At 41.3% G+C, this 26044-nt stretch overlaps 1 protein-coding gene across 7 annotated transcripts in view; it reads right to left on the bottom strand.

The window, feature by feature from the left end:
* The window catches only part of LOC135225301 (protein vav-like), a 208022-nt gene that overhangs the window by 138723 nt on the left and 43255 nt on the right, over positions 1 to 26044 (bottom strand). For 5 of the 7 annotated variants that reach the window (XM_064264671.1, XM_064264641.1, XM_064264634.1 and 2 more), the window contains exon 5: positions 14999 to 15164. In XM_064264671.1, coding sequence (XP_064120741.1) covers positions 14999 to 15164 — 166 coding nt within the window. Of the gene's footprint in view, positions 1 to 12445; positions 12552 to 14998; positions 15165 to 26044 lie in introns of all 7 variants that reach the window. The other 2 variants (XM_064264647.1, XM_064264659.1) reach the window with 1 other exon arrangement.

Here is a 26044-nt window from a genome sequence, read left to right as displayed (position 1 = left end):
AATAGACCTTGGTTCCTACCTTTATTAGGTGGAAGACTTCGTGGCTACTGCCCAGGAGTCTGCTTCACCTCAGAGCTTAGCGAAGATAGTGATCTGCGGCCAAGAGTTCTTGTGGGTCTGTCGATGGGGTCTCATCCACTTACTCGGCAGAGCCTAACTGGCATTGTCAATGGTTGCTAATCCGCTTATATGACAACACACCTTCTTTAAGGAGCACACAACCGATCCCGATCACCCGATCCTAACCCGTGTTAGTTCTAAGATTGCCAAGAGTCATCCCCAAACTCATAGCAAACAACCAAAAACTCGATAATCACACATACAAAATTCCAAAAAAAAATTTTGTACCCCTCTAAAAGTCAGTTGTCACTCGATCTCCTAATGAAGAGAAGTGAAGGCCGCCAGTGCGGCATCTGACACTCCCATGCATAGGAAATACAAGAACACATCCGACAAAAGGGTTATGTACATATATTTAGGGATCGGTGCTCTCTCCTTTAACCAGAACCGTCTGTGCTGACACAAACGGACCTAGAGAAAAACATTTCTCATGCGTAACTCGCACATCTTTTAAGTAATGAGATGCAAATACTGAGTTGCATCTCCAAAAGGTTGCATCGAGAATATTTTTAAGTGACATATTTCTTTGGAATGCAATAGACGTCGCGATTGCCCTTACCTCATGAGCTCTTACTCTTAATAGATTAAAAGAGTCATCTGGGCAGTTTGAATTTTAGCCTAGCCTAACCCCTTTATTTCTTTACACAAATGAATAATCTACCCACCTGTACGATTTCTCCAACTCCAGTACACTCCAGAAATCACCTTAGAACAACAGCACCACAAGACTTACGACCCAAAAAACAACTCCTACCAGACAGAGAGCTCTCCCATACCAACCACACACCACCAACACGTGCTTTCTACTGCACCGTGTTATTGTTTACATCCTGCCGCCGCCATCTTGTCTATGACGTCACAACACAACTTAAATACATCAACAGACACCTTCTAGAATCTACCACATGCTGTCCATATATAGGACACCCACCATATTTCAATAATGCATAAAATACCCATAACAATTATACAATATATAATCACACTTATCTATACCCATAACAATTATACAATATATAATCACACTTATCTCTTTTTCCCTCCCCTCCGACTGTTTCCTAACCTAGTATTCCCCTCTTAATTTCCTTCGTCCTCCAACTCTTTACCCTCTACATAATTTCTAATACATTCCCCTGAAACTCCTGCTTTAGTTAATACATCAGCCACTTGCTCCTTTCCTTTTATCCATCTCACCTCCTTTATTTCCCCGGATTCAATGGTTTCCCTTATTGCAGCAATATCTATTTTTAATCTCTTGCTACTTACACCAGTGCTCGATTTGATGGCGGTCATTAGTGTTTGAAACTATCAGTGTTAACCAAGGCTTCTAAATTTCTCCCTCCTACTACCTCTTCCCACAAATGCTTGAAATATATCAATCCTTCTACAGCTTCCCCAACACTCAGGGCTTCAGCCTCAATGGTGGATTTTGCCACTCTCCTGGATTTCTGAGACTTCCACCATATGGGACTTCTCCTCTTCCCATCTGTCAAGGAAATAATATAACCCAGTTGAGTATGGCCATCTTCTATGTTTCCAAATGAAGCATCTGCATAGGCTTCCCAATAAACCCTTTCTTCTTCCATCTCACTTATTGTAAATTCGCCCATCATGCTCTTAGTTTTTCTCACAATTTTAATAAGTTTCTTCATATCCTTGAGTTGTTCCTTCTTTAAATGCTTTACTTAATTCGCTAATTTAATCACATATGATATTTCTGGCATCGTGTGTAGTGATACCCAATTCAGCTGTTCTAACACTGATCTATACTCTGTTAACTCCTTTTGTTCTAGCACTCTATTACCCGTACATCTTCTAGCCTCTGGTTCTCTTATGGAATTTATATACTGCCACTGATTAAGGGAAAATCTATTCTCCTTCTGCTCTATTACTACTCCTATATACTTGAACCTTTTACTCTCTTGTTCTCCTACTTGCAATTTCCCTTTCAATCTCCCAATCGTTTCCTTTAAGAATCCTTCAGTTCCTCCGTAGCAAAAATCATCTACGTGTACACAAAATGCCTTCCAATTTATTGTCCTTTTTCCAAAAGAATATATTAGGTTCTAGTCTACTTCTCTCACCTTGAAGCTCCTTCACTACTTTCACCACTTTACAATACCATGCTTTTGCTGCATCCTTGAGCCCATAGACGGTTTTCTTCAACTTCCATAATCCCCTCCAACCATCTTCCCTTGGTGGCTTCAAGTACACTTCTCTTTGTATCTCATCACCTTGTAAATATGCCAGTTTTCTGACATCCAATGTATAACAATTCCAATTTTTCACCTTTATTATGGTTAGACAGAATTTTAAAATTTCAGCATTGCATGTGGGAGCATCCTTTTCCCACTCTGCCATTTCTTCTTCAAACCCTCTAGCTACCAATCTTGCTTTACATATCCTTTCCCCCCCTTTTATCTTTTCAGTTACTATCCATCTTGTAGATATAGCTTTTTGTCCAACATCATTTACCTCCTCATATACCTGGTTATCTCTCCAACTTTGAAGTTCTTTTTCTTTAGCTTCCATTATGCCTCTATTTTCAAATCCCAGTAACACCTCCTCTTCATCTTCAATTTTTTCTACCTGACTATAATCCCTCAAGTTAACCCACCCTTTGTCACGAATCAGCCCATGCTTGGCTTGATCTTTTTCCTGCAAGACCTAAAATAGTCCATTCTTCTACTTGTCCTGTATCATTGTTTATAGCTCTAACTCTATTTCCCTTTTTGAATTTTGGTATCTCTTCCATTAACTCGCCTTCTATTGACCCACTTTGCCCGTTATCTTCCACTGTTTCCTCTATCACCTCTCTTTCTATAGTCTCTTCTGTGTCTGCATTCCTTCTCTCACCTATTATCTCCTCTCCTTCTAGCCAATCTACTTTCCCTTCATTTGGGCCATCTGATCTACCTTTCACCCCATGGGATTTATCTATTCTAGCCGATATCTCTTCTGTATCTGGTGATCGTCGTTGAATCCTTGTCACATGTATCCTAGCTACTTCTCTTAAAGAATCCCCATGTTTGACTATTATTGTTTTCCCCGATACTCCCACTACCTGAGCAGGTCCTCTCCATTCATTTTCATTTTCCCTCTTATAGAATACCTCATCTCCTACCACTGCTTCTTCAAATTTATGTTCTCTGATGTTTTTGTTTAGCGCTATTCTTATTTTATTACAAGACTCATTTTTTATAAATGCTTCTCTGGCCTTGTGCATTGCATTCAGTGTGTCCCTTACCATACCCTCTTCCATCCCTTTTTCTCTGCTTGCAGGACTTGAACTTTCTTCTCCCATTAGGTTAGGCAGTGAAGGGTTTTTTCCAAATACTAATTGGTTGGGAGAGAAACCTCCATTATTCATTAAACAGTTCCTAGCACTCACTACCCATTTCAAAGCTATGGCCCAATCTACTTCCTCTTCCTCCATCATCTTCCTTACACTTCCCTTGATCATGCCTACGGTCTTTTCACATAATCCGTTGCTCCACGGAGATTCTGATGCTGTGGCTAATACTTTAATATTCCATTTTTCTGCCATCCTCCTTACTTTTTTATTTTGAAATTTTCTCCCCCAATTATCTGACAATATTTGGAGGTTTTGGCGGGCTCAAAGCTCCAACTCAACAAATATAGCAAACCAGCACTCAAAAAGTACAAACCAGCACTCAAAAAGTATCTTTATTATAGTTTCTGGTTTCTTATCTTTTATCCAACAGGCCTGACAATATCTCGTTGCCATATCCACTATTACCAAGAACTTTCTCTCTTCTATCTCTCCCACATCCATCGCAACGACTTCATTAAACGTTTTACTCCAAGAAAAGCCTACTACTGGTTTGGCGGGGTTTCTTTTGTATCTTTTACAAACCTCACAATTTTTAATCAGTTCCGTTAGTAACTTTCTTATTTCCTCTTTTTCTTTTTCGATTAACCCATTACTCCATTGTGCTTCCTCTGTTAGCTTCCATATTTTATCTCCACTTCCATGACCAAACTGTAAATGTAATTTCTTCATTGTGTTCTTAATTTCCCTCGGATTCTTTCCCTTCCAACCCTCCAGTAATAATTCTTCTACCTTCCTCCTCCTTATAGGTACTCTTAAATGACCCTGTTCGTCTTCTCTTAACTCTACTTTCATTCCCCCTAATACTTCTACTATGACACAATTTTCTTTCAAATTTAGGGTCATACCCATTTTACTCATGGTTTGCTTACCTATCAGCCAGGGTATATCACCTTGCAGAATTTCCGTCTTCAAATAAAACTTTCTGTTTTTTAGTATCACAGGTATTTCTATTATTCCTCTGGACTTATAAGATGTCTCACCAAAATTAAACACTTTATTAGACTCTGTCCTAGTGTCCCTCATTCTCCTCAACTCTTCCTGACTCAAATCCATGACAATACGTGCTAGTCACAATTCCCCGCAAACTGTTGATTTACACCGTGTCCAAAATTGCATCAACCACCTCCCACGATGCTTCCACTATTTTATTAACTTCTCCTACATAAACCTCTTCTTCTTCTGTCCCAGTTTCTGTTTTCAGCTTATTTTCTTCTAGTCTTGTTTCAGTTTTCTTCCTATTATGAAAATTCTGAGGACAACCCGTAGCCCAATGCCATTCTGAGCTGCATATTGCACATACTGTTACCTTCCCTTCTTTGTTTATAGGATTTCTACCACCCTTCCTCGGTTCCATCTTCCCGATATCTTTGGTTTTCCCTCCCTCTCCCAGAACTGGCATTGCCTTCTGACAAACCCCACCATTCCTGTTCCTCTTTAGTCCCTAATCCCTCAAATAGTCTTTTCATTGTTTGCGACACTGTTCCGTACTCTAGCTTTTCTTGCCCACAAGCCGATAATACCATTTGTTTTTTACTTTCTGTGAGATTTGCTTGCTCTATTACATGATACCCCTTGACTTCGCCTTCAAGCGCGCCTTTCCCCATTGCTCTTTCACACTCAGATGCTGCCTTCTCGTATCTAATTAAATAGTCCGCCATATTTTCACTAGATTCTCTTCTTATTAGAAGGTATCTTTTTATTCTACCGTAATTCTCCATTACCAAGTCTTTTAGATAGGCTTTATCTAGTTTCTCTAGGATTAACTTTGGACCCTCTGTACCAGTAAGTTTATCTTTATCTAATGCTTCCACTAGCTCTCGGGCTTTCCCTTTTAGGCTCATTCTCATTTCTATCGCCGGGTATCTTCTCCATACAACAATAGCCAATCTTCGGCTTGACCTTTCCATTCTTTGTATTCTTCTTGTATCCCGCTAAACCTAGGACATTCCCTTCTCCATCTAGTAGTCTCCCTTTGTTCACTGTCGGATCCAGGCATCTTTGATCAACCACGCTCTGCTACCAGTTTGAATTTTAGCCTAGCCTAACCCCTTTATTTCTTTACACAAATGAATAATCTACTAACCTGTACGCTTTCTCCAACTCCAGTACACTCCAGAAATCACCTTAGAACAACAGCACCACAAGACTTACGACCCAAATAACACCTCCTACCAGACAGAGAGCTCTCCCATACCAACCACACACCACCAACACGTGCTTTCTACTGCACCGTGTTATTGTTTACATCCTGCCGACGCCGCCGCTATCTTGTCTATGACGTCACAACACAACTTAAATACATCAACAGACACCTTCTAGAATCTACCACATTCTGTCCATATATAGGACACCCACCATATTTCAACAATGCATAAAATACCCATAACAATTATACAATATATAATCACACTTATCTATACCCATAACAATTATACAATATATAATCAGGCAGTTCTTATGAGCCTCGGTAATGACACTTCTAACAAAGAAGGCCAAAGCATTTTTAGACATAGGTCTCTTGGGGTCCTTCACTGAGCACCATAGACCATGTTGTGAACCTCCCAACTGCTTCTTCCTGTCCAGATAGAGTTTCAGTGCTCTAACTGGACAAAGTGATCTTTCTATTTCTCTGCCCACTAGGCTAGTAAGTCCTTTTACCTCGAAGCTCCTGGGCCAGGGATTCGAAGGGTTTTCATTTTTGGCAAGAAAAAGAGTCTGGAATGAACAAATTGCAGAATCTTCTTTGAAACCAACTCGTGACTCAAGGGCATGCAACTCGCTGACCCTTTTAGCCGTGGCAAGAGATAGCAGAAATATACACTTTCTAATGATATCCTGGAATGAAGCCGTATGAGGTGGTTCGAACTTCTCGGAGGACAGAAATTTCAAGACCACATCCAAGTTCCAGCTTGGAACCTTAGGTTCTACTGACTTCGATGTTTCAAAGGAGTGAATGAGGTCGAGCAAATCTTTATCATTCGTCAAATCTAATCCCCTGTTTCTTAAGACTGCTGAAAGCATTCTTCTGTACCCCTTAATAGTTGGTACAGAGAGATGCGACTTTTCCCTCAGGAAAAGAAGGAAATCCGCAATTTCGGTTACAGAGGTATTGGAAGAGGACAGCTTCTTCGACCTGCACCAGTTTCTGAAAACTTCCCACTTCGATTGGTACACTCGCCTAGTAGATGTTCTGCGGGCTCTAGCAATTGCGCTTGCCGCTTTGCGAGAAAACCCTCTCGCTCTGACAAGTCTTTCGATAGTCGAAAGGCAGTCAGAGCAAGAGCGGGTAGATTTTGATGGTACCTCTCGAAGTGGGGTTGTTTGAGCAGATCTATCCTGTTTGGAAGAGATCTGGGGAAGTCCACTGTCCACTCCATCACCTCTGTGAACCAAATTCGGGATGGCCAATATGGGGCTATCAGAGTCATCTTGGTTCCCTTCAAGGCCACAAACTTTCTGACTACTTCCCCCAGTATCTTGAATGGGGGAAAAGCGTACCACATCTAGCCCATGACCAGTCCAGGAGAAGGGGGGCGTCTATTGCATAAGCCCTGGGATCTTCCACTAGGGCGCAAAATGTATCTATCCTTTTGGAGAGAAACGTGGCGAATAGATCTACCTGCGGTTTTCCCCCAAACCAAAGATACCAAAGGCTCTGACAGACTTCCGAGTGGAGGGTCCATTCTGTAGGAAAGGACCAGGAACTTCCTGCCAAGCTGTCCGGCTCTCACGTTCCTCCCACCCCTTGGACGGAATGTAGGAGAACCAAGGTTCCCTTTTGATCGGCCCAAATCAGAAGAACCATTTGGGTAGTCGTATAGGGCAAAAGAGGGGGGGGGGGGGGTGAGGTTCCTTCCTTGTTTTTTAAATTAAGCCAAGAGCGGTTTGTAATTGTCGGAGTTTAATTCTGTATTACTTTGTCTCGACTAGTTTGCGCGGAAGCTCTTTAGCGCGAGGTGAATTGCCAATAGCCTGAGAACAATGTCAGGTTTGTTTTCCGTACTTCCAAGGATACTCCTTTGTTTTCTTCTAAGGGGTTCAACCACCACCTTAATTGATCTTTTATTTCCGATGAGATTGGAAACGTGTTTCGAGAGCTGTCCTGTCTTCCAAATCCAACTGCTTCTCAGGAAGAACTGAAGCGGACCGGAGATGTAGTCTTCCTAAAAGGAAAGAACTGTTTCGAGCGAGGAAAGGGTTCCCAGAAGGCTCAACCATTCCCTTGCTGAAGTACGCTCTTTCTCTAAGAAGCTCAATACTGTGGCACAGCCTTTCCTTATTCTCTCTTGAGACGGAAATACTCGAAAACCCTGAGAATCCATCTGAATCCCCAGATAGACTACGTTCTGGCTGGGGACCATCTGAGATTTCTCGAGGTTCACGATTAATCCTAATCTCTTCGTCAATTCCAGGATTGTTGACAGATCCACCAAACACTGCTTTCGAGACCTGGCCCTGATGAGCCAGTCGTCCAGGTATAGGGAGACGTTTATCCCTTTCATGTGTAGATGTTTTGACACATTTTTCATCAAGTCTGTAAAGACTTGGGGAGCCGTAGATAGGCCGAAACACAGGGCCCTGAACTGATAGATCCTTCCCTCGAACATGAAACGAAGGAACTTTCTCGACGAATGGTGAATGGGGACGTGGAAATATGCGTCTTGAAGATCTAGGGACGCCATCCAATCTCCTTGACGGAGAGCTGCAAGTACTGAGGCAGATGTTTCCATGCTGAACTTCTGTTGTTCTACGAATTTGTTCAGCGAGCTTACATCCAGTACTGGTCTCCATCCCCCCGAGGCTTTCGCTACGAGAAACAAGCGATTGTAAAACCCCAGGGAGCTGTGATCCAGTACCAGTTCTATTGCTCTTTTGTCCCACATCTGTTCCACCATCTGACGAAGAGTATCCATCAGAACAGGGTCCCTGTATCTGGCGGACAGTTCCCTCGGTGATGTTGTCAAGGGGGGCCTGTCCTTGAATGTGATATAATAACCCTTCCTGATTATTGACATCGACCAAGGATCGGATCCTATGTCTTCCCATGCTCCCGCAAAGAACTGTAACCTGGCTCCTACAGGTGTCTGGAGGAAAGATTTCTCATTTTCCCTTCTTAAAGGGACGGAAGGAAGATCTTCCCTTCTCTCCGTTGTCTTCCTTCTGGCGATGGATCTAGCCTGAGGGCCTCCTCGAAAGGGCTGCTGTTGCTGAGCTGGCCTAGTAGCTTTCTTTTCCTCACTGGCCACAGGTCTATTCTTCCTTGAGGATTGTCTTAGAAGATCTTGAGTGGCCTTCTCAGTTAGTGAATGAGCAATGTCTCTCACCAACTGAGAGGGAAATAAATGTTCTGAGAGAGGCGCAAACAATAACGCGGATCTCTGCGAAGGAGAGACTGCCTTAGTGAGAAAAGCACTATGAACCGCCCTCTTCTTTAGTATTCCCGCACCAAAGAGGGAGCATACTTCCGCCGATCCATCTTGAACCGCCTTATCAAGGCATGCTAGGATGCTATGTAAGGTTTCGGGGTTTAGTTGTTCCTTTTCATGGGACTTCTTAGCAATAACCCCAAGGGACCAATCCAGGAAGTTAAATACTTCTAAAGTGTGGAAAAGTCCCTTGAGGAGATGGTCCATTTCCGAAAGACCCCATGTTGCTTTAGCTGAATTTAAGGCGTCTCCTCGAGGAGTCTACGAGACTCGAGAAGTCTGACTCAGCTGAAACGGGCAGAGACAATCCCATATTCTCTCCCGTTTCGTACCATATGCCTCTCCTACCTGATAGTTTAGCGGGAGGCATGCAAAAGACTGTCCTTCCTAACTCCTTCTTTGTCTTGATCAGGAGTTCAAGAGTTGTAGGGCCCTTTTTTTCATAGATATGGCCGGCTTCATTTTCAGGAAATATGAAGACTTGTGCGCTTTCGGTGCTAGAAAAAAGAGCGCAGAGAAGGAGGAGCGGCTGGAGTTAAGGCATCTCCATATTCTTCAAAGAGAAGAGAAGAAAGAACTTTATAATTTGAGTCCTTCCTTGTTAGTGATTTCGTCCTCCGAGACGTCTTCTAAAATAGGCTCGGAAGGAGAAGGCTCTCTTCTCTCATCTGTCTCCTCCTTTGATCTCTTCCTTCCGAAGAAGAAGCACTTCTATTAGGAGAGGGACTAAGAGTAACTCTCTCTCTACGTCTATCATTAGGTGAGTCGTGCATAACCGTTTTACTCCTTGTAGACTCCTGTCAGATATCAAGCTCTTCATGAGGAGAATGCGCCTGGCGTTTAGCAGGAGTATCTCGCTGAGAATACTCCTGTTGCCTGGTAGGAGTATCGTGTTTGGAATACTCCTGGCGCCTGGCAGGCGCAACACGCTTCGAATACTCCTGGCGTCTGGTAGGCGCATCGCGCTCCGAATACTCCTGGCGCCTGGTAGGAGTATTAAGTTCCGAATACTCCTGACGTCTGGTAGGCGCATCGCGCTCCAAATACTCCTGGCGCCTGGTAGGAGTATTAAGTTCCGAATACTCCTGACACCTGGTAGGCGCATCGCGCTCCGAGTACTCCTGGCGCCGGAAGGTATTAAGTTTTTCATACTCCTGGCGCCTGGGAAGGAGTATAAGTTCAGAATATCCTGGCGCAGGGAGGAGTATCGAGATCAGAGTACACCTGTCGCCTGGCAGGCGCATCTCTTTCCGAATACTCCAGAAGTTTGGTAGGAGTATCACACATGGAAGGCGCATTCCGTTTGACAAGTATATTGTGCCTAGCAGGCGCTTTACTCCTATCAGGAGATCCCTCTTCTCCATTTGGATCTTGTTGATTGGATGAAGTTCCAGTCCTTGAACGGTCCTAAAACAGGGAAATACTCAGGCTCTTTGCGCCTACTTGGCGCCTGGCTCCTGGTTGGCGCCAGACGTTTGGCAGGAGTTACTTCCTTTTCCACTTCTCTCCTGCCTAGCGCACCGCTTCCCCCAGAGATGGTCGCCTGTGCGACACCTCCCCTGGAAGGTTCGTTGCGCCTGACAGGAGATCGGTATTTGGATCTCTTAATCGGAAGCCTATCATCCTTCTTATGAGTAGGCTCTTTAGAAAGTACTCCTACGAAAGACGGTAATTGCTCCTGTACATTCATCAAAATTCTCTTGGTCGAAGGCTCATTCGAATCAGGAGAGGGAGATCTGGAAGGCGCTCGAGGATCTCTTACAGTCCAAGGATCCAACTGCTTCCTAGCCTTCTTTATTACCGAAGGCGCATCTTCTTCAGAGAAGCGCTCGGGCTAGAATTGAGCTCAGGTTCTTTCCAATTCCGTTTTCAGCAGACGTGAAAGCTTAGACTCCTTCCATCCTCTTCTCGGAGAAGGCGAACTAGATGACAAAAAGCACTCTCGTAGGACGCTTTTCCTATAGCTGTCCCTGGCAGTCTGAGATGTAATAGATTCTGCCGAAGGGACGCCTGATCGTTGGGGATTCTCCACGACCCCCGTACGGCTTACGACTTTCCTTCTCCTCTGGGCCAGGGAGCTTGGAAGAAGTCTAGACCTGGGAGCGTCGCAGAGACGACCAGACGCCCCCTCCACTACACTGGGGACACTAAAATCACTTGAGAAACCACATTCACTTCTCTTACCTTCCAATGCTGCCATTTTTTCCTGCATTTTCTGAAGGGAAGCTCTGAGTTCTGCCATTTCTGAGGCAGAATCAGAGGGGTTAACAACTTGTGAACGGGCTGAAATAGAATGGGCATAATTATCAGAAGAAGAAGCTACTGAACTAGATAAAAGTTCACGAGATCTAGACATTTTTCGGCTTTTGTAAGCTGCCTTCCTCTCTCTATCTTTCTCTAACTTCTTCAAGTAAGAAGTTAGATTCTTCCATTCTTGCGCACTCAGTTTCTCACACTCGTTACACGTATTCTCAATTGAGCATTCAACCATTCTACAACCACTGCATGCAGTGTGAGGATCTACCGAAGCTTTCGGAATCCTCACCTTACAGCCCTCATTCACACACACTCTGAAAATAACACTAGAATCAGACATATTCACGAAAATCCAAAGCCAAATCCAAAAAACAGTCCACGATAGCGAATGCCAAACAACGATCCAAGTACGTCACCAAAAATCAGTCGAAAGATGATCAAAAGCGTTGTGAAAAAAGAATTCCAGTCGGAGGAAGTAATAAACAATGTTGATACCACCGGCGACAGAGAGAATCTGATTAGAAAACGGGAATGGTTCCTAGTTCTGCCACCCAGAGCAGGACGGTAGATCACCTGACCTACCTGTAGCGAGTGCCGCGAAATTTGAATTTCTGTCGGGGACGACGGAGTCGATAGCTATGTATATATCTGACAGGTAAGTTGAATGTATGAAACCATAAATGTGTGTAAAAACACAAAGGACAGCAAAAGAACCAATACCATCACATGGAAATTAAAAAAAATATTGTGTTCAAGACTCCCTATCAAGTTTTAGTATGAATGAAACTACACTTTCTCCACATAAGCAAAGCGATGGCAATACCATTTGTGAGCCTGCAAAATCCAAATCACTTCACATTTGTATTGAATAACCCTACATCAATGTACTTAAATTATGTCATTTGTGATTCAATGTAATTTTACCCTATCTAAATCTCGGTTCCTATAGTAACAAAAACACTGGTTCCAAAATTTATTGTAACTACCTTAATTCAATTTGCAATACATTAATTCAAAATTAAGTTTTAAATGTATGCAATATGACACAATTATAAATTTCTCTGAATACTAAATAGAAAACGAACTGCTTAAGGGATCAGAAGGGTTTGTGAGAGAGAGAGAGAGAGAGAGAGAGAGAGAGAGAGAGAGAGAGAGAGAGAGAGAGAGAGAGAGAGAGAGAGATGAGAAAACCAAACCTTACTCTCTTAACAGCATTAACATCCATTCTGATTACATACCAGAGTATATAAGAACAACCTAAGAGATGTACCTAAACAAGAGGCCATACCTGCTGTTGGTGTGTTGGCCCAAGCCTGAGTTCTGTGTATATCTCCTCTCTGAAACAGTACGCCTCCTTTTCATTCCAGTAAGTGTTCTCGTCATCATCTCGCCCACTGCACAGCAGAGCAAAACATCAATAAAGGCAAACAAGACTACCGACAACAAATAAGAGGGACCATATGGTAAAAGTAATATGGTTGGTATTCACGCGAACAGTGCAATACAGTAAATAAACTAGTGAGAAATTTAACTGTTGTACACACAAAAATATGCAACGCGCATTACAAAAAAGCACAAGTACTGTAACTGTTCAGCCCCAAATAACATGAAGTTACAAACTAATAGAACAAGTAGTATGTCATGCATGAACATAAGTTTTATATTTACTGTACTGTATTTTGCAACTGAGAACATCTTTTAAAAATTTAAAAATTAAGTTTACTTTTTTACTTTTACCATATTGAACATCAATCAAGACAGTCCAAAATTACATGCAGATACCGTATTAAGCAAGCCAACCCATAGTATTTAGTTAATTAAATGTACAAAGGCTAGTTTTTCAATGATCCTTTATTCTGTACCATTCCAGAATAATCAAACAAAACCTGAATAAAAGCAAAACCTCTTCACTCACTAGAATTCAACAAAATTCCTTCACAACATATTAATCCATATTCATTTTCCATAGGTGGAGAGTAGTAAATTGATTTACTTTGACTGTCCTTTTCAAAATAATAATTTAAAAACATGAAAACCCCATATAAGAATTGTAACATATATCAAGATGACCAATAACATGTACATAAGAGAATACGTATACCTATATATATTACTAATAATATAAAAATACATACGTATATGGATCTGGTACCTTGTAAAATCTGAATTTCACAGCATGTAAAAACATGCTAATGGATTTCCAAATTCCATCATCGTTCTTTTGTTTGATTATAAAATAACAAAGCCAATTAAGTCATTGACAACCATAAATGGATGCACTGAAATCAGTGAGTAAAAAGGTCTGCCATGATCTAAAGAAAATAAAACTATATGTGATTATGCAGTCTCCATACTGAGCAGTAAAGAAAAAATCAGTAAAGAACTCATTAAAGTTTACTACATAGTTGCACAAAACACTATCACAAAAATAATCTAAGGTAACATACTAGTCTGCAAATAAATTAACACAAAACTTAAGAGAACATTGCCTCACTCATAATGGATAAACCACTAAGAAATTTATTACTGTTCCAACATAAAGGATTAAATCTATAAAACCTGTAATACACATACAATGCACATACCAAACAAGTTATAATTAGTTACAAAAAGATTTATTTGCATTATAGAAACCAGTCATGACTGCATTCCACAAAAATCATAAAACATGATACCATGTTACTGTTCTTGGAACATGTAAATATTTAACATTACCCAAGAACAGCCCAATACTAGAAAAAAAAACCTACAATAGAAAACTCATGTACAAAGTTACAATTGTAATAAGCTCTGAGTCAGTCCTGGCATTTTTCTCATAAAACCCATAGAACAAGGATTTACTGAGAGCAGAAATTTACCTTATCTTGTATGTAATGCCAAATAATTATGAAACACCAGATGTTTCATTTAGAACAATAACTCTGAAATTCTTTTGTACTGTGAATACACACAAAATTACAGTTCAGTAGGTAATACTGCTTTTACCCAATTTTCTCTTAGCCATGCCTAGTGAATCTAGGCTCACCTAGCTATATCAAGAGGTTGCACAACCTAAGCCATCAAAGTTAGGCAAGGAAGAGTTGGAGAAGTATTTTTTTTTTTTACTATTTTGCCATGAAATGACAATAACAGGTTACTTTATATAAAATATAAAAATACAGGATACAAAATCTACTGTACTTCATGAACTTTTCTAATCACTCCCCCAAAAATTAAAACTTTCAAGCCAATCAGGAAAAGTTCCCATTAATTTCCCGGTATTGAGAACACATTGTGAATCATACCATTCCTGTTACATAGTAGCCTGGTATTCTGACAAAGAATATTATATATCAGCAACTGATTTTGTAGATGTTATACAAATTTTTGCCATCCAGTCTCCTAGCTGAACAATGAAAAACTCTGTATTGTTTTATCAACACAGAGAAAACTTTGAAGTCCAAAAAAAAACCATACTTTACTACCAACATACAAAGTTCTCTTTGTACAACATACAAAGTTCTCTTTGTACCATGTACAGTAACAGTTATGCTTTTCACTATAAAATGACCAAAGACAACACATAAAACGAAGGAAAGCAAATAACATCGTCAATACATTCTTAATACAATAGACTGGACTTTTAAACAAAGATTACCATTCCAAGATACACATGTACTACAAACAAGAATCTACAAAATCAAAGCATGTTTAGCCGTGCATGCAGTCAAAAACACCCACATAAAAACAGTAAACACATACACTCACACCCAAAATAATAAAAAAACAAAACATAAAAAGCAACAACACAAAATAAGTGAAACAAATAAGCATACATTCCCCATCATACAATAAAATGTACCTCCTTGGGTTTGAGTGTCACATAACAGAGAGATTCATAAACAGCCTCCTCAGAATTATGTCTCCTACGAAGAGGAAAACCCAAAGCCGTGTGATCACTTCCATATCGGACTACGCCATTTTCATTAGAAGCCATGGGCGATGCATTTGACGTCTCCACATTGTGACTGTTTTGTGAAACAAATTGTAAAGTCCTCCAGAACAGAAACCATATTACTGCATATATAAACTACATACCATTCCACTAACAACAAAGAAAAACAAGTTTTTTATTTTAGTAATATGGAATTTTTATTATAAAATTAATATTAATAATACTTACCTGTATAATTTATCTAGCCCTAAATCCCCAAAAACCGCACCAAAATTTACCACATTGGCAACCCTGTTACCTCCTATTCTGTCCGCCAGTTGGCAACACTGCCGTTGACAGTTACAAAACTTCCCTTGAAAATCAGTTGTGATAGGCAGATCGTGGGGTAGGATGGGCGGGACTAGATAAATTATACAGGTAAGTATTATTAATATTAATTTTATAAAAAAATTCCATATTAATAAACATTACCTTAATATAATTTATCTAGCCAGATTAACCACATGGTAAAGGAGGAGGGAATCTGCGGTAGTAAAGGACAAAGAGTAAGTGCATAGTCAGTCTGTCTGTACTAAAGTCAGGTGACCGACCAGGTGACCAGTCAAGACGAAATGAGGACAGCAAGGCTGCACCCTGATGACTTTATCAAGCACTACAATGACACCTGCTCTCTCACGAATGTCTGGCGACAAGAGAGAGGAGCGGGTATGACAACTCTTTCCCTGAAGGATGAGTGCCTGGACTGCCTGGGCGATTCAAAGCTAAGCAAACATTGGGGGTGTATCAACGCAACCCAACGTCGCCAGCAGCGATATCGGCTCATGAGCAACTCCTGACTTGAGCTTTCTGGTGCCAAGAAAAAGGAGCGCGGAGCAAAAAGGCGACTCAGTCCCGAAGGACGAGTGCCGGCAGTCCAACCTGGTCTCATGTTAAACGATTATCGGAGGGTGTATCAACGCAACCGACTTTGTCAACAAGAAACTCGGGGCTACTAAATGTCGCCTGATCTCGCACGAGTGTCTGACTCTGAGAAAAACAGGTGAGACAAAAAGTAGATGGTGAACGAGTCACCAGATGACAGCAGACGATCCATCGACTAATTCCTTGTCCAGAAGGACAATGGAAGAAGCGTGAGTTGTCAGGAAAAGCGAACCAGAGGCTAGTCCTAGGTCGGCATCGACCTTGGGAGAAGCATAGTCGCCAGTGCCGACAACCCAGTGGCTGGTCCCATGTCACACTGACAATGGAAGCAGCATGAGTTGTCAAGCAGCTAGTCCTTGTCATCAACAACACCTAAATACCAAACGCCTAATTCCCAATTATAACTAAAACCAAAAAAACTGCCGTAAGTTATAATGCAATATATATATATATCTATATATAAGTATATATAATTTCTATATATATCTATATATATAGATATATATATATATATATATATATATATATGTATCTATCTATATATCATATATATATATATAATATAATTATATTATATATATTATTATATATAATATATTATATATATACTATATATATATATATATATATATATATATCTATATATTATATATATATATATATATAATATATATATACATATACAGGCAGTCCCCGGGTTTACGACGGGGGTTCCGTTCTGAGACGCGTCGTAAGCCGAAAATCGTCGTAAGCCGGAACGACGCTTGGAAATATGTCTTAAACTAATAAAAAGTTATAAAACCTTACTTGTAATCCTTTGGTTACACTACATGTCGTTTCCTGTAGTTTTATGTACAACCTGAGTTATTTTCATAAAAAGAATGCTGGTTCTTGAAGGTAAAAACTATTGTAATCCTCTGGTGACACTACATTCTTGAAGTTTTATGTACAACCTGGAGTGATTTTGCAAAATCTTGAGGGCTACAAGAACAGCGCTGGATTACTATTTACGTATCATATAGACTAATTAAAGTAAATGTATCTTTAAATAGGCTTATATATTAGTATCAACAAAACATTTCCTGCCATGAGTCAGAGGCCGTTTAATGAAACGAACACTTCTCTGTCCTACTGTTCAGAAAATAAACGTTACGTCAATCCCCGAGACCATTGTTGCCAAAGCGTCTCTCTTTCTCTCTCTCTCTCTCTCTATCTCTCTCTCTCTCTCTCTCTCTCTCTCTCTCTCTCTGATCAAATTACATTGGAAACTTGACATACGATTGCCCTATTATACGAATGTTTTGAGATATAACAGAAAATTTGCGAAAATACAAGCTTTGATATACGAATATTTGAGATACGATTTTGCGATGAGTGTTAGTTGTATAGGCGACCGATAAATGGCGTTCAGTCTGTTTGTTTGTTGGTGCTGCATGTTAACACGTCGTTGTTTAGTTCGTTGTATTTGCGCCTATTTTTCGTGTTATTTTGTCTATTTTATTATTAACCATGGGTCTCAAAGCTAAAGACAAAGCAGGTGATAAGAAAAAACCCAAGAAAATGATTTCGATGGAAGCAAAACATGAAATTATAGCAAAGCATGAACGTGGCGTTCGTATCGTCGATTTGGCAAACGAGTATGGTCGAAATCCTTCGACAATACCCACGATCATCAAGCAGAAGGAAGCTATAAAAACCCCCGAGACCATTGTTGCCAAAGCATCTCTCTCTCTCTCTCTCTCTCTCTCTCTCTCTCTCTGATCAAATTACGTACTGGATAATGTCTCTCTTTGGATACTTCGATTTTGCCAAATATTGAGGGCTACAAGAACAGTTGATTACTATTTACGTATCATATAGACTAATTAAAGTAAACGTATCTTTTAAATAGGCTTTATATATTAGTATCAAACAAAACATTTACTGGCATGAGTCAGAGGCCGTTTAACGAAACGAACACTTCTCTGTCCTAACTCGGAGCGTCGGAAGACGCCTCTTCTCTCTCTCTCTCTCCTCTCCTCTCTCGCTCTCTCTCTATCTCTCTCTCTCTCTCTCTCTGTCTCTGATCAAATTACTGGATAATGTCTCTCTTTGGATACTTGGAATTTGCGTTGTAATCTAACCAGAAAAACTTCGTTTTGTTTTTTATTATTACTGGAAACAAGCAATGATTTTTTTCCATTATTGCGCTTTTGGACTGTTATATGTAACTAGTATGTATTCATTCGCTCGGAAACTAGTTCCGCATATTAGGCTCACTAAAAACATAGAAAAATCAACATTAAAAAGTGTCGAAAATCATCTTAATCTCAAATTTTTTTGTTGTAATCTACCAGAAAATTATTTTTAATTAAAAATATAATGGCTAAACTAAATATAAAGGATTTTTATCATAGTATGCGTTTTTAAAAGCGTCGTTAACTCGGAGCGTCGGAAGACGCCTCTCTCTCTCTCTCTCTCTCTCTGATCAAATTACTGGATAAATGTCTCTCTTTGGATACTTGGAATTTGCGTTGTAATCTAACCAGAAACTTCGTTTTGTTATTATTACTGGAAACAAGCAATGATTTTTTCATTATTTGCGCTTTTGGACTGTTGTATGTAAACTAGTATGTATTCATTCGCTCGGAAACTAGTTCCGCATATGAGGCGTCACTAAAAAACATAGAAAAATACAACATAAAAAGTGTCGAAAATCATCATAATCTCAAAATTTTTGTGTAATCTAACCAGAAACTTATTTTTATTAATATACTGTGCTAAACTATAAAGATTTTTATCATAGTATGCGTTTTTTAAAAGCGTCGTTTAACTATCGGAGCGTCGGAAGCGTCAGCGTCGTAACCTCGGAAACAAGCGTCGTAACCCAGGACGGATTTTTCCATTGAATATTTAAGAAAAAGCGTCGTAACCTCGGAACGTCGTAAGCCGGAACCGTCGTAACCCGGGGACCGCCTTATATACATACATATATACATATATATATATATATATATATATATATATATAATATATATATATATATATATACATATATATATATATATATATATATATATATATATATATATATATATATATATATATATATATATATATACAACAAAAAATAAATAATATACAGGTAGCAACCAAACGTAAGACTATCTGATTCTCCTGTCTGACGACCTGTCCTGTCATCACCAACGGGCCCAAAGAACAAAGGTCTCCTAGAACTAGAGAAATATCCCTCAAGTAAAAAGAGGCAAAAACAGAATTAGAATGCCAAGTCGCCGCCTCAAGCACCTTGGCAACTGAGACGTTCTTCATAAAAGCTACTGATGTAGCAACTGCTCTAATACTGTGTGCTCTCAGCGTCTGGCCTTCACAAGCAGCCGAACCACCAGTTTTAACAATAAGATCTCTGAGAAAAAAGGATACCACCATTCTTTGATATAGGTCTCTTGACATTTCTGGGTGAAACAAACAGATGACGGGGACGACCCTGAATGTCCTTCGTCCGGCGTAAATAGCATGAGAGCGCCCTAACAGGGCAAAGAACTAATTCCTCATTTAAATTACCGCCAAAGTCGACCAGCGACTTCAGCACAACTGGGAATAGGATTATCAGACGATTCAGTTTTTGCGACAAATTTGGGAAGGTATGACAAAATCATGTCTTGTCCAGATCTGGCAACCAAAAAAGATTGCAGTTCACCAACCCTCTTGGCTGTAGCCAGTGAGACAAGGAAGAGTGTCTAGAAGAGAGGTCCCTAAATCCGGCCGTATTCAGAGGCTCAAACGGAGGGAACCTTAAGGCTTTGAAGGACTTTATTAACGTCCCATGTCGGAGGAAAACACTGCAGACTGGGTCGAGATATGGAAAAGGATCGAACTAAATCTCTAATGACATAAGATGAAGAGATTTCAGGGAGCCTTGCCTTAAAAAACATAGGAAAGTATTGACCTATAACCCTTAATGCACGAAGGTGACAGGGCCCTGTCATGATGTAAATGAACTAAAAACTCTGCTACTTACGGTATGGAAGGTCTAGAAATTGAATGTCCTTGAGACTTACACCGTCTGTAAACCGACCATTTAGCCAGATAATTTACTCTGGTTGATTGCCGTCTAGCAAGAGCAACTGTCGCGCCACTCTGGAGGAGAACCCTTCGTGCTTGGAGAATCTCCTGACAGTCTCCAGGCATGAAGACGAAGTATGTGGAGCCTCTGATGGAACAGATGAAAATGGGGTTGTTTGAGAAGATCTGGTCTCTCTGTCAGACAAATGGGGGGCTCCACCAGAGCCAGTAGGTTGGGAAACCAGACACTTGGTTGCCCTCACTTTGTTGAGGAATGACCTCACCAGAGCGAACGGAGGAAATGCATAGGCTTGAAGGCCCTCCCAGTCCTGCAAAAGAACGTCTGTCCCAGCACTCTGAGGAGTCTGGTAAGGGGAGAAGATCTGGCACCGAAAATTCAGTTGGGTGGCAAACAGATAGACTGCGACAGGCCACTTCTTCCTGAGGCTGTCAAAGACTTCCTGGCAGTGTCCATTACAACCCTTGAACTTCATTCGGTCTCGACAAGGCGTCTGCTAAGAGGTTGTGATGGCCCAGGATAAACTGAGGGACCAACGTAATCCCCGTCTTCTGCCCAACACAGGATTGATTGCGCTTCTTGAGTGAGAAACTCCAACAGTTGATCCTGAAATGAAAGAAGGCCTAGGTACACTGCCCTTAGTTCCCTCCAATTTATTGACATGATCCTCTCTTCCTCTGACCAAAGGCCCGAAGGGGCTTTGGAGCCCAGGTGCGCGCCCTAACCTTGATTCGAGGCGTCTGACCAAAACATTAGGTCCAGCGGAACTGAAAGAAGAGACGTCCTTGACTTGAGGCGATGAACTTGCATCCGCCAACGGAGATCCTTCCGACATTGTGGAGAGGAGGCGACTATCGTGTCCTTGGACACGAAATCCCACGACTGGCAAAGTGTCGACTGAAGAGACCTGTTACGGTGTCGAAATATCCTGGCAAAGGCCGACACAATGTTACGGCCTCTGAGAAAGGTCCGCTTCAGGTTCGATATGAAATAAATAAAAAAAAAATATTTCAACACCAACAGTTGAAACTGGGGATACGAATATAGAAAGAAACACTAACACAACAAAGGTTTATTTACAAGCTTACTAACATAGGTAAATGCAGAATGGTATCTCCTATTTGCATAAAAAGATAGAATCTTACACTGCATGAACTGGGGGAACAGTGAGGCAATTCAAATACTTGCTAGTCAATTTGGTTATTCAAAGCGATGGCTTTTCAACAGGAAAACGTTGATTGCAGACGTCCTCTTGACTCCGTATTGCAGAAACTAGTCTACTTGTAAGGCAGGAACTCCCCAAAAGCTCTAGCAGGACCTTTTCTTCTCTGAAGTCTGCTCGACGTCGAGATAACACAAGATAATTCGTCCACTCCTGAAGACAACTAGACCAGTATCCAACCAACACTCGATCAACTTTTCTTCTGATCCTTCGTCGGTCCCTTTCTCTCTTATCTCTCTTGGATAATCTCTGCTGCTGCTGATCTCTCACTGATAATCTGATCTGTGGCTCTTACTAAGGATATCTCTCTGTGACTAACTGGAGTCTCTATTTTACGATCTCTTTCTCTGTCGACCTCTGCTTCGTCCGTCGTATTTATACAGCATTCTGGGGGCAGAGCCTACGGCGAGCTTCACAGACTCCAGGGATTTCTAGAACTTCTTAGATGAATCTAGACGAGGTATTGCATCAGAAATCGCGGCGTTTCTCATGTCCCGACGAGTTCCACAACACTCCTGCCGATTCTAGAACAGCCAAGAGAACAGGCGCCTCCAACACGGGAGTGAAAGCCTCCTTATTGCAGAATTTCTCGAAGATGCGTTTTCCTTTCCTTTATCTTTCTTTGCTATGAGGCAATTACCATCACAAGACCTCATTCTGAGACGACCTCCGGGAACCAGTTGGATGAGGGATGACAAATGGCCCAGGAGAGTCCTCCAAAGAGACTTCATTACGGAGGACAAAAATTCTTCAATCAGACTTAGAAGCTTGTCTATCCGTTTCGGAGTGGGAGAAGCCCTCAAAATCTGGGAATTCAAAACAATTCCCAAATAAGTCATGATCTGGCAAGGGATTAGATTGGACTTGTCGAAATTGACACGAATGCCCAACTCGACCCAGAGAGACAGAAATATCTCCCTCGACCGGAGACATTCCTCTAGAGATTCGGCCTGGACTAGTCAATCGTCCAGATACCAAAGTATCCTTACATTTAACTAATGCATAATAGCCGAAACAGGAGCCATCACCCGAGAAAAGACCTGTGGGGCAGTGGTGAAGCCGAAACAAAGGGTCTTGAACTGGAAAACTCCCGAGTCCATGAAAAACCGAAGGTAAGGTCTGCTCTTCAGATGGATGGGGATTTGCAGATAAGCATCCTGCAGATCGATGGAAATCATCCAGTCCCCCATCCTGACGGATGAAGGAACAGTCTGAACCGTCTTCATCCAGAACTTGGACTTTAGAATGAACTTGTTCAAGACCGAAAGATCTATGATGGGGTGCCAGGCACCCGAGGCCTTTAGAACTACAAACACTCGTGAGTAAAACCCGGGAGAAGGAGGAACTCACTCTATGGCATCCTTCTCCAAGAGAGCCGAAAGCTCCTTCTCCAAGGCTTGACCCCTGATTGAGTGAGGGGAATAACTGCTGAAATCAAGATTGAAAAGTGGAGGTCTCGAAACAAAAGGGATCTCGTAACCTACCTTCAGGACCTCCACTATGGCCCAAGCATCCACTGCTCTCTCCTGCCAAGCTGACCAATGGCGAGAGACAAGCTCTTACTGCGGTCTCCGGGCAAGGTAATGACTCCTACTTCCAAAAATTCTTACGCAGAGACAAGGAAGAAGAAGAAGAAGGTCCTCCTGGAGGTTGAGCACTTCCCTGCCCTTAGAGCCACGCCAAGAACCTCTCCCGTGTTTCAAAGAGTGAGCACCAGAGGAGGAAGCTGAGGTGCCAGAAACCTGGGATGTACTCTGGAAAAACAAGCCAGAAGGAGGAGGTTGTTGGGCTGGAGCAGAAGGTACGGATCTGGCACTAAACTTACGCTTACTCCTTGAAGGAACGGAAGGAAGACCAGAGGAAAAAGCCCTTGATAAGGCCCAGTGAGCTTGGGAAGAGGCATCACCTTGATGTTCCTTCAAAACCTCAGAAAGCACAGACATATCAAATAGGGAATCGCCAAAAGGAGAAGAGGACAACAAACGGTTTCTCTCAATCTCCGATACAGAGGAGGGTAACTGCGACAAATACGGTTATGCCTTGGAGAAACAAGAAAGGCCTGCATTGAAGCGGCAAGCATGTTCTGATGTACAGAAGCGATTGAAATAGACGAGCAGAATTTCTCAATAAGAGAAGCATCGGGAGGAACAAACCCGGAGTCCTTGATATACATTAAAAGACCTCCGAGGACCCACATATTGAAGGATTGAGCTTCTTGTACGGAGCTCATAACAGACTCCATGGCAATAAAGTCTTCGATTGAAACCGAGACCGAAGCCTTGGAAAGCAAAGGTTGATCCGAAAGTCAGACAAAATCAGGATTTGGTTTGGGGGGTCGAGAGAATGAAGTATCATCTGCCACCTGATAAACTCCTCTCCGGTGTCGTAGAAGAGAAGAGAGCTTCCTCTTCCCTTCCCCGATCACCTTCAAAAGTTTAGCGGCGACATCCGCCCTCACTCTCGCGAACCTCTGAGCAAAGGGAAAACTTAAAAATTCCTGTGACCGGGAAGGACCGTCAAGAAAAATCCCTTCTGTAATACAACGAGGCAGAGGCTGCTTCTGCTCTTTAGGCCTTGCCTTAGGAAGAAAACTCAAAATTAAATAAAAAAGTTGCTTGAACTCGACATCATGACTGCCGTTCAAAGAAACATCAATATCACATGAATCCACGTCATCATCATCATCATCATCGTCAGATCTTAACTGAGAAACTTCCCCTGAAGTAAGATCCTGACGACTAGCTATCTTAGGTCTAACACTAATACCCCTCCCCCCTTCTCCTAAATAAGCGCCCTTTGGCACTGTTACGGGACTAACAGGGGACACATTGTGTAAAGAATCGTCAGGCACCTGCCCGGACCGGATCCCCCCTTGGCCTTCGCCACGACAGGGTTCACAAGCCGGAGTATCTGTTGCACCGTTACCCATGGTGCTCTCGACAGGTACCTGACGAGGAGCTGAAAATGAATCTAAAAGTGTGTTAGACATTCTAGTAAAAGCTTCTTCAGAATTCTGACAGCTTGTTAAACTTGGCTGAAATGTCTCTATCTAAACTAAGCTGTAAATTTTCAAATTTCTATTTCCAACTAGTTTCCATCGCCAAAAACTTTGAATCAACATCAGAAATGACTTCACTATTTACTGGTTGTACAGGTGGCAAAGCATCAATTAATTTGGAATCGGAATCACACGATACTGAAATCGAAGAGCCAGAACCATGGGCGCATAAGTCAAGGAATTCATTAGATACAGGTCTAGCTACCGATTTCTTTTTCTCCCTAACCAATCTGTTACGCTGCAAGATTCTTTGATGTTTCATATAAGTCGTCATGTCTTCATCAGACCAAGGCTTACATAAGTCACAACGAGAAGTCAAGTCACAAACCTGTCCACGACAAAAGCTACAAATGTCATGGGGTTCATACTCCCTGCTACTCATCCTTGTCCCAAAAGCCAGGCAATTCCTGATGTTGCTTGCAGAAGGAAGCATCGAATTATCTTGGCAATCCATTGGACTGTCGGACAAGTCACGTAATTCCGGGTCGCGCAAAAGTTCATAATATAATATAAATACCATAATAGAAATAAAAGTTAATTCACTATTTCGTGGATGTAAGTGGTAATTTACATAAAGTCGGATTAACAATTAATGAGAACTTTAAAGGCACAAAATGGTTTAGGAAATTTTTAAAGAGCGGCCGTGATGTAAACACCACGGGCGCTCGTTAACAACTGATTTTCAACGGAAGGTTTTGTAACTGTCAATGGCAAGTGTTGCCAACTGGCAGACAGAATATGAGGTAACAGGGTTGCCAATGTGGTCAATTTTGGTGCGGTTTTTGGGGATTTAGGGCTAGATAAACTATATCAAGGTAATGTTTATTAACATAGTAGTAATACGTATATTGTAACCTTACTGGTATTATACATATACATATACTGAGATGGGTAAATCTGACATGAATACTGTCATCAAATAATAAAATAAACCACCCAAACCTTATGAAATATAATTAAAACACAAGGAAGGTGGAAATAACACTTTCAAAAAAAATTTATACAGGTAGTCCCGGTTATTGATGGACTTGGTTAACGGCGATCCAGTTTTATGGCGCAAGATCAACGCTACAGTTTTATGGAGTAAAATCGGCAATTTATGCCGCCATAACGGACTGAGTTTTGGTTATCAGCGCCATAAGCTGCTGATAATAGAGTTATGGCACTATAACATACCTAACGAAGACACCATTAACTGGTTATCAGTGTCATAAATAGATGAGTTTCGATTATTGGCAGTTTACACTTATCAGCACCCTCCCGAGAACAGAACCCCCCCTAAATAACCGGTGGCTGCCTAAAAAAGTTTTTAAAAAGTTATTTTCAAAGTGCACACCCACCCATCATTTACAATAACCCATAGTCACTAACTTCAAATATCCCTGACATGCCATTTCTTAACCAAAAGATCATCTGGTGGCTGGGTTGCCACCACAGCACACAAACCCCAGAGGATCCTAGGTTCCAGTGTTCATGTACTCTTGGTTATAGCTATGAGCAATTAATGGGTTAGCAAGCCATCATTTGCATTGGATAAAATATCAATTGAAGTGGAAGGAACCAACAGCTGTAAAAAAGTAAAATAAAAATAAAACTATAAAATAGTTTTATATATACTATGTACTACTTACCCAGTAATTACTTAGCTAAGAGTTTCTACTCGAAGGCAGC

This window comes from Macrobrachium nipponense, chromosome 20 (genome assembly GCF_015104395.2).
Source record: "Macrobrachium nipponense isolate FS-2020 chromosome 20, ASM1510439v2, whole genome shotgun sequence".
NCBI classification, from domain to species: Eukaryota; Metazoa; Arthropoda; class Malacostraca; order Decapoda; family Palaemonidae; genus Macrobrachium; species Macrobrachium nipponense.
The sequence above is the reverse complement of the archived record's forward strand: the minus strand, read 5'-3'. Positions and strand labels throughout refer to the sequence as shown.